This window comes from Aotus nancymaae, unplaced genomic scaffold (assembly GCF_030222135.1).
Source record: "Aotus nancymaae isolate 86718 unplaced genomic scaffold, 86718_ANA_hifiasm-v0.15.2.pri h1tg000004l, whole genome shotgun sequence".
Lineage (NCBI taxonomy): Eukaryota > Metazoa > Chordata > Mammalia > Primates > Aotidae > Aotus > Aotus nancymaae.
This window is the reverse complement of record NW_026988415.1, coordinates 44,896,782-44,910,743: the sequence shown is the minus strand read 5'-3', so window position 1 is coordinate 44,910,743 and position 13,962 is coordinate 44,896,782. Positions and strand designations below refer to the sequence as shown.

General features: G+C 44.0%; 1 protein-coding gene across 1 annotated transcript in view; it reads left to right on the top strand.

The window, feature by feature from the left end:
- Positions 1-13,962, top strand: part of LOC135269002 (nuclear RNA export factor 2-like) — a 71,109-nt gene that overhangs the window by 47,997 nt on the left and 9,150 nt on the right. Inside the window, exons 2-4 of the mRNA XM_064362306.1 lie at positions 1,611-1,706; positions 13,290-13,479; positions 13,707-13,860. Coding sequence (XP_064218376.1) covers positions 1,664-1,706; positions 13,290-13,479; positions 13,707-13,860 — 387 coding nt within the window. The 5' untranslated portion in view covers positions 1,611-1,663. The remainder of the gene's footprint in view (positions 1-1,610; positions 1,707-13,289; positions 13,480-13,706; positions 13,861-13,962) is intronic.

Here is a 13,962-nt window from a genome sequence, read left to right as displayed (position 1 = left end):
TCCTATCATCACGTGGCAGGGAAAACCCTTGTGGTCACGTGAGCACCGCAACTAACCAATGTCTGTTGTACACGTGGCTCCTGCGGTCACGTGAGATTCCACGCCCTCCCAGTGGCGGGAAGATTGAACTCTCGTGAGTTCTGTCAGAGAGGTACTTCCGGCGCCTGTGTGACCTGTGACCTCTCCTCTCGTCACGTCACGTCACGTACAGGCACCCGCCCTTCCAGTGCAGGGAAGGTCTCCTTTCCTGAGGAGTCAGAAGTACTTTCTGAGGAGTCAGAAGTACTCCTGAGGTAGACGACCGTTAGAACTGTGCTCCACGCCCTGACTCAGGCGGAAGTTTTATCGGACTGCGGCTCAAGCTGTCCGGCAACTTTGATATCCTGCCGCGGTGGAGGGAAGTCTGGTATTACGGGAACCAGCCGTTACCAGAAGTTCACTGAGAATTGGGCTTTAAGGGGCGGCTGAGCAATCTTCAAATAACAGATGAGGTTTGGGGGGGCTTAAGGGGGCGGGTGGGTGAGGGGGTTGGGTGGAGGTAGGCAGAGGACTTTCTTAATGTGGTCAAACTTGCATGCACTTGGCAGAGAAACCGTGTGTGTGTGTGTGTGTATGTGTGCGTGTGTGCGTGCTCTCACGCGCTTATGCATCTATGTCTGCCATCCGCCTTGATCCTGGATTCACAGGAGCTGTCGTTGGTAGAGAGTGAAGTGAAGGAGGAGAAAGCTCTGGGGCAGAATGTGGGCCTAAGATGTGAGAGGTGGGGTGGGTAGCGGGGCGGCGGGAGTTCACGAACTTCTAAGTCGTCTGTCAGGGTTAGGGCTGTGGAAGCCCCCACACTGGAATCCCTACCCTTTCCGGTCACCCTGCCTGATTCACTGTCTGTGCCAGGTGATTCTCTCCTCTGCCCCTCCTCGGACCATGCTGTTGTTAAGGACATTCGAGACTTCCTAGATGCCAGTTTGTATAGGCGATTCCAGACCCAATCTTAATTTCTGTCTTTTATTTGATTATGTAAAGATTCTCTTTGTTTCCGTGATTTATTTTTCTACTAAACATTCTAAACATGGGCTCAGAGGGGTGGGTGAAAGGGAGAGAGGAGAAGCGGTATTTTTTTTTTTTTTAAAGGGAATTTGATATTTCAATGAAAGTGTCCAAGTCGTCATGATGTGAAGATTCAGAATTTACTTGTTATACTTTATTTGAACTTCCATTGGCTTTACAAAGTACATTTGGGAGTGGGGTGACAAATTTTATTTTGTGCTTAGGATCCCTCAGTGGCTTATAGTAGTATAGCTTGACACTCTTTTGTTTCTGATTCTTCCCCTATCACCCCCCAATTTTGTGATTGCTTCTTAGATTGCTTCCTGAAAACTCTCCTTTTCTTCCTGTGGGAAAGTATAGTGAATGGATTTAAGGTACAATCATGGGTGATAACATTTGGTACGTTATGAAAGTGGTATTGGGTGGATGAAGTTGAGCTAATTAGCAAGATAGTGCTTAAACTTACGGGGTTTTAAGTATTGCTCGGCAGATGGCTAGAGAATATTGTGACTTGTGATATTTGATATCTCATGTAGCTCGAACAATCGATTTTTCTCTCATTTCAGCATTTCCAAGTCTGTTCTGTGAGACACTAGGGCCAGGACAAAGCAACAACAAAATGTGCTCTACTCTGAGGAAGTGTGGGACATACAGAACTGAAGGTAAACGAATACTGTAGGAATTTGTTAGATGATCTGCTAATATACAACATTGAGTCTGAAAGGGAGGGCTACTCTCCCCAACTTATATGGGCATGGCACAGTTTTTCCATAGAGCATTTGAGGTACCAGTGTTCTTCAGAAAATATTTGGGGAAACCCTGTTCAGACTACATCTTCTAACACTTTAAAACCTTGTGCCTTTGTTTACTCAGAACAGCGGAGTATGGGTTTGTAGTAGTTGTAATCTATTCTGCTCATTAAGAAATTGGTTATTGCTCTTTAATTCATTTTATTTTATGTCATTAGTCAGTCTCTCCTGCTTGAAGCTTTCCACATTTTTACTCTTCAGAGATACCGTCAAGCATGCGTCTGATACCTTGGTGGTGGCAAACAATACGTGCATAAATGCAAGTGATTAGGAAGTGTTACCTGTGGCAGCAAATAAAGTGCCCCACTCTTGAAAACAGGATACAACTTACCTGTCAAGACAAGCAGACGCAGTACTGCTCATTTTATAAAAAAAAAACACACACACACACTTCTTCAGAACCATTTTGTTATTACTTAATAATCACAGCTGCCATAGTTTGAGCCCCTGTTATATGTCAAGCACTGTGATAACCTTGGCCATCATGCAAGTTACTGCATTTAACCCTCAGGAAAATCCTGAGAAGGTGTTATTTTAATTGATAGATGAGCTATATGAGTCGGGAGAGGCTGAGTGTAACGCTGTGCTTATTGGCAGCCCCCAAACCTCAGTGGCTTATTTCTCAGTCCTGCTACATGTTTATGGCAGGTGCACATCCTTCATGGGATGGGGGATGTTTGGGTACTGAGCGATTCTTATTGGAATGACCCAGAGACCCAAACTAATGGAGCAGCCACCATCTAGAAAAGGGTTAGTCACTGCGTCAGAGTAGGAGAGAGCCCTAGGGGATCTCAAACCAACAACCAAACGTTCTGGCCCAGAAATAACCCATTTCACTGGTCACTCACAACCCACGGGCCAGAGCTAGTCGCATGCACAACCCTGCCCCAAGGAAGGCAGTCAGGACAGGCAGTTCTACCAGGTGCCTGGGACAGGGGAGAATGTAAACACTTGGTAAGTGGCAGCACTGACTACCACATGAAGGAATCGAAGCTGGGAGGGATTAAGTACTTGCCTAACACCACCACATCGGCTGTAAGTGTCAGAATCGGGATTTGAATCCACCCTGGTGTGATTTCAAAGTCGACATCCTTTCTGCTGCTTTCTACGCTGTCTGCTCTTCTCTTACGGGAAGTTTATAGTAAAAGTTCTTTTACATCAACGACGCAATTTCCTCTTCCTTAATCATCTGATCATTTAATTGAATAGACACGATGGCACTGGTTAAAAAGACCAGCATTGATAAGCCAGAGGTCTTTTCCAAACGAGGGAATGTATTGGATATTTGAATATCCATTGTATTCTATTATAAAAATAAAATCAGGTGGTAGATGAAAGGACAGTTCGTTGATCATTTACTTAATAAAGAATAATCTCCACGCCTTTCCACTCTGTTAAGGAAAAATGATAAAAATTAGAGCCCGCCTTGATGAAACTGAAAACAGATGTGACAGAGTTGAACAAAATTGCTAGATGTCAGTGTTTCAGAAACACAAGATAATGATAAAATCTCTGGCCACATGGGCAGAGAAAGTTAGCGAGATGGTGCAGGTAAGCCACTTTTGGAATGAAGATAGTGTCACACTTACAGTGACAGAAAAGATGGAAAAGATCACATTATGAAAAAGATGTGATAATTTGAAAATTTAGATTAAATAGATGAATTCCAGGGGAAAAATATAACTTTCCATACTGAAGGAATAGAACATCTTAGTTTGCTCAATATATTCTTGACAAGGAATACACGCAAAGGCAAAATTACTAGCCGATCTGAATTAGTCACACAAGCGCAAATAATATAAATCAATCAATGGCAAACTAAACCCAACAGTGGGTAAAACAGATAATACAGCATGACAAAGTTGTGTTTAATCCCAAGCATGCAAGCTTTGTTTGACATTTTAAGAGATCCGTAATGTAATTTAACACATTAGCTGAATAAAGGGAGGAGGACAGGACACATACCACAAAGACCATTAACAAAAAAAAAGGTATGCAATAAATTAACCTGCCGGAATTGAACAACAAGAATGACAGTAATTCTCAGCGGATCGGTAATATAGAAAGCTATCTCTTTAAATTGACAGTGGGTATCGAAACAATACACCACACCAGACACCACCCTTGGTAGTAAAACATTAGAAGTATTCTCCTTACAATCAGAAAAGGGATAAAGATGACTGGTATGACAAATTCTGTTCAATGTCATACTGAATCTAGTGCAGTAAGCCTTATATCATATTAGGGAGTGCGGTAAGCTGTGATGCATGCATGCCTACGTACATAAATGAATATATGTATAAAAGTGAAAATAAATTTATAGCTGTCAATGTGCCTATCTTCATATGAAACTCAAGAGAAGCTACAGAAAATTAAAATTAATAATGAAGATTAACAAGTTTGTTGGATATAAGACGAATATACACAAACCATTGTAACAAATGGAAAATACCATCTCTATTGTAAATATACCATTTACAATAGAAAAAAAAATGTCTTGTGAAATATACGATGAATCTGCGTACTTGGCAGCTATTCCAACACTCTTGAACATTCTTATATGCTTTCCTGTACCGTAGAGACTAGAAAGTTGGAACACGAAAGGAAACACACATGCACACCACCACGTGCATGGGTGCACACTCTCTCTTTCTCTCTCTCTCCTTATCGCTCTGGCTCTCTCTCTCTCTCTCTCTCTCTCTCACACACACACACACACACACACACACACACACGAACACACAATTTACCAGAGCCCCTTGCTGTTAGGGTCCCAAATGGGATATCTATCATATGAAGCATATGTGCCAACATGAGACTCAGAGGTGGAACTGAATAACATGGGAGCCATATGTGGAGTGATCTACCTGTGATGAGGGAGGTCTCCGGGTTTTATAGGGCAGCCATTGCAGAGTTTCTAGAATTCGGTCTCTGTCATGCATGTCAATTAATGGGCAGGCAACAGTGGTATTTCAGCTGTGGCGGTTTCATAATGTGAGTGGACTTCTCCCGGCTGTGCAGCATCCAGGCCTGCTTTTCTGTCCCTCACAGAGTTTTCGTAAGCTATGTAATATATTTTATTTCAGATATCTTGTTTGTATAAAACAGCTACAGTGAATTCTGGCATAGGCAGGTTGGGACCTTGATTAACACACTACTTGGCAGCAAAATTGGTTACAAGCAAAAGACCTTGAAGGAAATGGGGATTTGGGATAGATTTGGCCCACAGGCCATAGTTGCTGACCGCCGCTCTAAGCTAATAGACTCATTGGGTCCCCAAAACAGTGCTGAGCGGGAAGTCAGCAAAATGAGGAGGCAGCTATTCCTAGGATCCTCTGGCAAGCATAAGCCAAAGCTGAGGCTTTAACACAGTTGTTTTCAACCTTGGTTGCACACTGCAATTCACGTGGAGAGTTTAAAAATGTGGTTGCCCGGATCTAACCCCGGTTCTGCTTTGATTGTTCTGGGTGTGTCCTGGTGCTAGTGAATTGTCTCAACGTCTCCAAGTGGCTCTAATGTAATCATGGTTGAGAACTGCTTGAGCAATTTAAATGATAAGAGTGCAAGTATTTTACCATATATATAACCTTTAAAATGTTATAATTGTGGCTTCAGAATGACAATGTTACAATATATGATAAATACAGAGTTACACTGGAAAATATGAAATAAAGATTCCCGTGTAAGATATCGAGGAGAACGTCTTTTTCAAACAGAAAGGAAATGAGGAAACTGGTAAAGGAGGGGCCACCACAGCTTGTGTCCGGGTTGAAGCTAGACTGCCGGCAAGGCCAGGGCAGGGTATGGATTAAAGCAAAGTGTCCATGAGCCCAGGGCTGATTCAGCAGTGGAGGTTCCTCTGCAGAAGACAGCCACAACCCAGGGTCAACATGGAAGGGATGGCACATACTCAACAAATCCAACAATTGGCACTGGGGGAATAGAAAAAATGGAAGCGACTGAAACAGACATTAAGATAATATTTCCCCAGAGAGACAAAGGAGTGATAAAGGATGAAATTATGTCCGTTATAAAAGAATAGAAGGCTGTCCAAGAAAGATGGCTAATTGAACGCATGTTTCTCCTTTCACTTCCTCCTGAAACTTCATTAAAACAACATCAAAGGTGAGCAAATTGTGGTATGTCCGTCAAGGGGCTACTACTCAGCAAGGAAAAGTCAAGAACATGGATGGGTCACAGAAACATGCCGAGTTAAAGAAGCCAGACACAAAGGGGTACAGGGTGTTTGATTCCATTTCTATGAAATCCTAGCATAGGAAAACGAATATATACTAACGGAAAGCAGATCAGTGTTTGCATGGGGCCAAGGGATGAAGAGGAGATCAACTGGGAACCTCTTGGGGTGTGTTATATGTTCTATATCTTGATTGATATGGTAGCTAGCCCTAATCCCTGGTTTTTACGTATAAGGAACCTGGGATCAGGAGAAGTTGAATGAGTCGTCAAAAGTGAGGTTAGCTTATTAATCAGAGGGAAGATATTCACACCCGATTGTCAATAATAAACGGTTTCCATTATGCTGCATATGGGTCAATAGGAAAAGTGCTTCTTCCCAAGCACTTGACAAAATGCTGACCCAGCCATAAACATCCACTTATACCAGTATAAAGCGTAGGTGTGAAAGTATAACCATTCTGCATTCCAGCCACCTGCCTCTACACATGGTTGACATTCTCACGTGTCCCTTTACCCTGACTTGTTTGTGTTCATATTTACAAATGAAAACAGAATTTTTCGTTGATATTTTCTTCTGAGGAATCATACTATAATATACAGTTTTATAACCTGACATTTTTTTTCTTTCCCTTTGTATCACATGGTGTGACGAACCTTCTGCCTGGCTGCTTGTAGTGTGCCACTTAAACCTTTCTTGCATCATAATACACTTTGTTTCCTCAAAGATTGGAAATGGGCATTTAAGTCCCCTACTGAATCCTTCCACATAACCTGTTTCATGCTCTGAGCATATTATTTTGGTTCCCTTCATCCATATGTCACATGATTCCCCACTGGGGCCGGGGCTGCCCTGCTTTACTACTGCCGCTTTGTGAAAATACGGCTGACATGGCAACCGGATCTGACTCACTCATCTCTCTTTCTTGTCATTTCCAGGAGGACTAATGACAGCGAATACAACTAACACACATTTCTCCCTCAGTAAATGCCAGATGTTGTACTAGGTTCTGGACATAGCAATAGACAACTTATTTATAGTGCTTGTTAGGTCACAGGCATTTCTCCAGGTGCTTTTCATGTATTTCCGTGTGTTAACTCACTTAATTTTTACAGTAGCCCACAAGGTTGAAACTGTTACTATCTTTGAGTGGGGGGAAAAGGAGCAAAAAGAACTTGAGTCACAGCGAGTTACTTGCCTTGGATCATAGAGTTTAGCACCAGGATTGAAATCCTGATGGATCTGATTTCAAATCCTGTGCCCATAACCAATCCTGTGCGACTCTGTGTCAAGGCTGAAATGAGTGGTGCGAGAGGGCCTACTCAGAGTCTGGTGGGCAATGATGGGTGTGGTGTCTGGAACCAGTGACCCCTGACTCCAGGCTTCTGGGCAAGAAACTCATCGTTGCACATTGTTGCCCTGTACCATGTCTCCTTTTTTGGACTGTGTGGGAACTGTTTCTCTGGTGTTCAACTTGAAGTGAAGTAACAGGGACAGACAAGATGTACATGGACAGGAAGGAAGGAGGGCTTCCGGAGGGGAGCGTATCGCCAGGATGAATTCAGTTCTCTACGGGCTCTTTCAATGTGTGTTTCGTTGTCTTCTCTGTATTCACTTCACCCTCTCCTTTCTGACCCACACATCCATCCCTTGGACTTTTCACTCTGTATGTCACGCCCCTTCCTTGCCATGTCTACTTGATTCCAAGGACAGTCATTTCTACTTTTCCCAGGACAATATCAGCCACTCTGTGGTCCCGTCATCCTTCTGTCCCAAGGCACCTGTAAGGCCCAGCCATATAATTATATGTATATATTTAGACAGAGAGCGATTTATGTAATAAATTCAAAAAGTGAAATGTCTGGATCAAAGTGTAAGAATGACTTCTGAATGGTTAGGCGTATCGCAGAAAATTAGACCCACACACGGTTACTGGAAGGGTATGTTGGTGTAAATCTCATGGAAAATACCACTTTACGCTTAAAAGTATTCACGTGCTTCTCCTGGGAAAGGTAGATCAGGGACTCAAAATCTTACACCCACTTTGAAGCCCTGGCTGTGTTCCAGTGGGTTTTTTTGGTCTCCCACACTGGGGGCGCTCTGTAACCCTGGTCAACCCGTGGATATTGTTCCATTACTTTTGTGTGCAGAGAACTCTATTACTTTCTTATTTTAAAACTATCAATTCAAATATTAAAACACTGAGAGGTTAAAAAAAAATAAAAGAAAAAAGCATATCCTGAACAAGAAACAAAATTTGGCCATATATAATACATGAAACATGAAAAGAAATGTGCAGTGGGCTCCAGTATTGTGTGGCAATGCGTTTCCCAACGTGACTTGGAGTCATGCCTATCTGTAACCTAATTCCAGAAGCGTGTAATACAAAATACAAACATTTGCTTGCATGGGCTCCACGGACACACAGACCCACACTCTTCCCTTTCCCTGAGACAGGGATGGTACTTCCTGTCTGTCGGAAGGCTGAGTGAACACAACATGCCTGTAGGTCCAGAACATTCTTCCTACAGAGACCACATGTCCAGAAAGCTCTGTCTGCTGGATTCAGGGAACACCTCTCCTCATTTCCATCACTACTGTTTGCAGAAGCCTCCTTCTCTGAGATCCTCAAAGCTGCCGTTCTAGCCTTAGCCTGCAGGGAGGTACTTGGTTCTATTTCTAAGGATACATTAATGAAAAAATATTAATGTTGCAGAAGAAAAAAGTAGTTCGTTCTACTTTTGCAAGCAGGTTATGAAATAGTTCTGCAGCCCGAATAGGTCTGGAATAAATACAAATAGACGTCGGTAGAAATGGTTGAGATGGATGTATTGTCAAAAGTGGTTTTGCCGATGATCCCAAACCTATATCACATGCATTCTTTTAACAAATATTAACGAGGCCCTTCTTCTGTGCCAGACACCACCCGCCCAAAGTGATCACCCGCCCAGAGTAATCTGAAAACCCGTGGCCCAAGCAGATTTCACCCATCTGGTCGAAGACAGAGATCTCCACCTTGTCCAAGGCACCTGGTTCCCACCCCAACAGGAGTGACTAACACAAAACATCATCCCTGGCCTGCTCACCAAAGTCTGTCCTTGAGACCTGAAAGCTTGCCACTTAAGGGAGACCCCGTGCAGTCGCTGGAGGAGCACTCAGGTTGTAGAGGCAGACCAATATAGGTGACGACATAATTCGGCGTAGAGGCAGACCAATATAGGTGACGACATAATTCGGTGTAGAGGCAGACCAGTATAGGTGACGACATAATTCCTGTTCTGCCGCTTACTTGGCTGGGAAATGTACGCGACGTCTGTGAGCCTCATATCCATGATCTGAAGAGAGACTGTGGATACGATTGTCATGGGATTTCTGTGAGGAGGTCAAGAGAAACCTAGTGAGTCTGCCCAACACGGAGCAACTGTTGGTTGCCACTGGGCAAGTGTTGGTTTTCTTCTTACCCCATTCTTTCCGTGCCATAGCAGGGATGCTGATGCACTCAGTGGCATGGCAGTGATGTAGGCAGAATTCCAAAATGACACAGGAAGTACCAGTAGGAATGCACGTGATGTCATAAAGGATACTCACTACTATGTCTGTGTGGGAGGATCAGCCAGTACATGGTGGGGCCCGAGGGGAAGCCCAGGCGGTCTCGGTGAGAAGCACTAGCTGCTTTATAGTACTCTTGAGATCGCCTGTAATTCTGGCAGCGCAACTGCGAGACAGGGATTGTGCTGAGATGCCAGAGTTCAGCAAGTGGATGTGTGCCTGTGTGTGTTTTGTCTTCAGCATCTGTCTCTGTCGCGTCCCTCTGTGGCTTTTTATTATCTGTGCTCTCTTCCAACACAAAGCCTTGCCTGAGGCTGTAGCTGTAGCTGTCGGATAGCTCACTTTTACACCTTCTTCCCCTCAGTGACATTATTTCTGAAGTAATGCTGGTTCTCAAAAATGACGCCGACTCTTCCTGTGCTCCATATATTCACCACGTGCCCTTAACCTTCACTTTAATCTTTGATTTTTTTCCCTTTCATTTATGGACTTTGGTGAAAATGAGTTGGTTTCCGGGCATCCTCCAAATGTCAGCAATAGGGGTCTTTGTTGTTGTTGTTGCTGTTGTCACTGTAGCTGCGTATTGTTATGGACTCATAGCTTTTTAACATACCGATGGGCCCCAAACTCCGGTTAAAGGATTTTGAGTAGAGGAATGACAAGATTTGGCTTAGGCATTAAAAAGGTCCCTCTGCCTGCTGTGTTGAAAATAGATGGTAAGGGAGCCAAGGGCAAAAGCGGAAGGACAAATTGGAAGGCAGCATAATGCAGGAGACAGATGTTGGTGACCTGGCCAGGGTAGGTAGCAATGGAGGTGGTGAGAAGTGGCCAGACTCTGGATGTATTTTAAAGGTAGAGCCAAGAGAAGATACATCCATCCCGATCGGTTGGATGTAGAGTGTGAGAGAAAGTGAGCACTCCAGGTCCACCTCCAAGTTGTGGGGACCGAGCATCCGGAATGTCTAGGTCAAACGCTCTGCCTACACTTAATATCCCTTCTAGTGGCACACAGGGAAAGTCCCAAAACAGCCGAGAGGAGCAGAACTGTCCTGACAGTGGGTCACACACAGTGGAAGCAATGACCCGCCTTCCCCAGCCCCCACCGAAGTTCCTCTGAGGCCTGGCCGTAATCAGTAGTACATTGCAGAGAGATCGGCAGTGACCGAAATTTTATTCATACGGGTACCCCGAGACGACGTGTACATTTTGAAATTGGTTGAGGTCTGTTTGATGGCCCAGGAGATGGTCTACCTTCATGAATGCTACAAGACGGTAGAGGGGGCAAGAAAAAGCATGCTCTGCTTTCGTTGCTGGGCACAGTGTTTTACTTATGTCCTTTAGATCCTGCTACTCTAGTGGTTTTCTTTTTTTTATTTTATTTTATTTATTTATTTATTTATTTTTAAAGAAAAAAGAAGAAAGAAAGAAAAAAGAAAGAAAGAAAGAAAAAGAATGAAGAAGAGGAAGAGAAAGAGGGAGAGAGAACGGGAATATTGCTTTATTGCCCAGGCTAGAATGCAGTCTAAAAATGGGAATTGAAAACCTCTTTTATGCCAATAATTGTGCTTAACAGTGGAGACAGGAAGGAATAAGGAAAGAAAATAACAAACAAGCGGCCAACCAATATTTCATTTAAACCTATGAAATGCTATGCGATTACTGAGGAGTGATTTACTTCCAATTACGTAGTCACTTTTGGAATAGGTGTGATATGGTACTGATAAGAATGTATGTTTTGTGTATTTGAAGTGGAGAGTTCTATAAATGTTTATTAAGTTTACTTGTTCCGGGCCTGAGTTCAAGTCCTGGATGTCCTTGTTAATTTTCTATCTCATTGATCAGTCTAATATTGACAATGTGATGTTACAGTCTCCCACTGTTATTGTGTGGGAGGCTAAGTCTCTTTATAAGTCATTAAGAACTTGTCTTATGTATCTGGGTGCTCCTGTATTGGGTGCGTGTATATATAGAATGGTTAGCTCTTCTTGTTGCATTGATCCTCTTGCCATTATGTAATGTCCTTCTTTGCCTCTTTTGATCTTTGTTGCTTTAAGGTCTATTTTATCAGAGGTGAGAATTGCAACTCCTGCTTTTTATTTATTTATTTATGTTTGCTCTCCATTTGGTTGGTAAATCTTCCTCTGTCCCTTTGAGTCTTTGTGTATCGTTGCATGTGAGATGGGTCTGGATACAGCGTACCGATGGGTTTTGGCTTTCTATCCAGTTAATAATATATATGAGTTTCATACTGCCATTTGATGCTAGCTGGATATATTTTTGGAAAGGCTAATACTGGTTGTTCATTTATATGTGTAGTGCTTCTTTCAGAAGCTTCTGCAAAGCAGGCCTGGCGATGGTAAAATCTCTAAGTACTTGCTGGTTTGCAAAAGATTTTATTTTTCCTTCGCTTTTGAAGCTCAGTTTGGCTGGATATGAAATTCTGGGTTGAAAGTTCTTTTCTTTAAGGATGTTGAATATTGGCCCCCACTCTTTTCTGGCTTGTAGGGTTTCTGCTGAGATGAGGAACTGTGATCACCTGTAGAGGGAGAGGCATTCTGATTTTGGGTATTCTCAGCCTTTTTACGCTGGTTTCTTCCCATCATTGTAAATTTATCCACCTGTCATCTTTGTGATTTCCGACTTTCAAATTAGGTTTCTGAGTGGACGTCGAACTTGTTGATTCCCAGCGCCGAAATCTGAGCAATCCACTGCGCCGGCCAAAACAGCGGTGCTAAGATTGATGGTGCTTTTCTGCCCGGGAATCGGCCAAAAGGGGAGCCAGTCCCGCTCACTCGGCACCAAGAACTGCCGCGCTGAGGCACCAGCAAAACTGCCGCGCCGGCCGCAAGAGTCGCGCTAGCGACCCGTGGGGCTCCTCCGCTGGGAATCTCCTGTTCCGTGAGCAACAAAAATTCATCTGAAAGTGTGGCGTCCTCTCGTTCTCTGCACTTTCACTAGGAGCTACTATCCCGAGCTGCTAGTGGACAGCCATCTTGGGTCTCTCTCCCACTCTAGTGGTTTTCAATATCTTTGCTGATTTTCTTTCTTTCTGGGAATTCTGTCACTTGCTTGGGAAGAGTTGTCTCTTGGGCTGAAAGCATTTCAGGCTGGACAAAAAGAAAGCCTGCTCTGGATATTTCCAACTGAGTATTGTTGAGGGCAAGGCTGGAGGTAGGGGGACAGCTTCAGAAGCTGTTACATCAGTCTCACCAGTCATTAAAGCCTGTGCTACACCAGCAAAGAAGTACAGCTTGCCGATTGTTCACAGAATGCATTTGGGGGACTGGATTTGGGAGGTGCGAGAGAGGTTGTCTCCCAGGTGTTGGTGTGGTGGTGTGTTAGATTGGAGAAGCCCGAGAGAAGGCAAGATCAGGACCCCCTCCAGGTGTGCGTCTGGTATCTACTCTAACCCATGGACACACGCACCTCTGTTCTGTATAATTCCTGCTCCATTTCTTTTAAGAGGTTCAACACAGTTGCTTCCTCTCCCAAGATTCCGCCCCTGATTGTGCCACCTGTGAGATAAGGCCCTTGTATCTGAACAGGCAGAGGAGTTTGTTTTCTGGGGCTTGTGTGATTGGTCCCTTGGGGCAGGTTGGCGCTCTGCTTACCCTACCATGGAGTTAGCCCACGGCATGGTACGTGGTAAGTGGACCATTGACGTGTCTTCGAACTTGTCTTCTTGCTCCCAGTTGCAGGACACCATGACCATGGTAGCACTTTTCAAGGAAGAAAGAAAGATGGGAATCCTTTCCAGGATAATTTTGACAAGAGGAACCCTCGTTATGAACACGGTGGGCGTGAGCTTCCGCCTTCAGGGTGCCAGGAGAATGATGGAAGCGTGGAGATGGGGGATGTCCACAAGGACCGCCAACTAAGACAGTAAGTGACCAGGCAGCCTGGTTTGCAAGTAGCAGTCCCCCGGGACTGTGCAACCCTTTTATTCTCCGTGGTCTTCCTTTTTTTCTCTCATGAGACAACTGAGGAATGCTGGAAGCGGAATAACGGCTAAGCAATCCTAACTGTAGCCCTGGCAACAGTGAGGGGAGCGTGTATAGAAGACTTTCTTAGATTTAATGGCTACCCGCCTTCTCGCCTCTTCCCCACAGCACTCCTTATAGCGTCGAACACAACAAGAAGCTAGTGAAATGGCATAGTGAAGTCCGAATCCATACTACCACGTGGAGAAACAGAAAATGTCCAGAGAGAAAAATGATGGAGGACACGCAAGATAGAAAAACGAGCGCCTGGTTCAAGGTCACAGTGAGTATCTTGGTGAGGTCTGCATTAGGTAGACTACTCTGGAACCTGATAGAAGGAAGACCACTTAAAACACCCTAAGTCGATTATTTGGAGGAGAGCTTT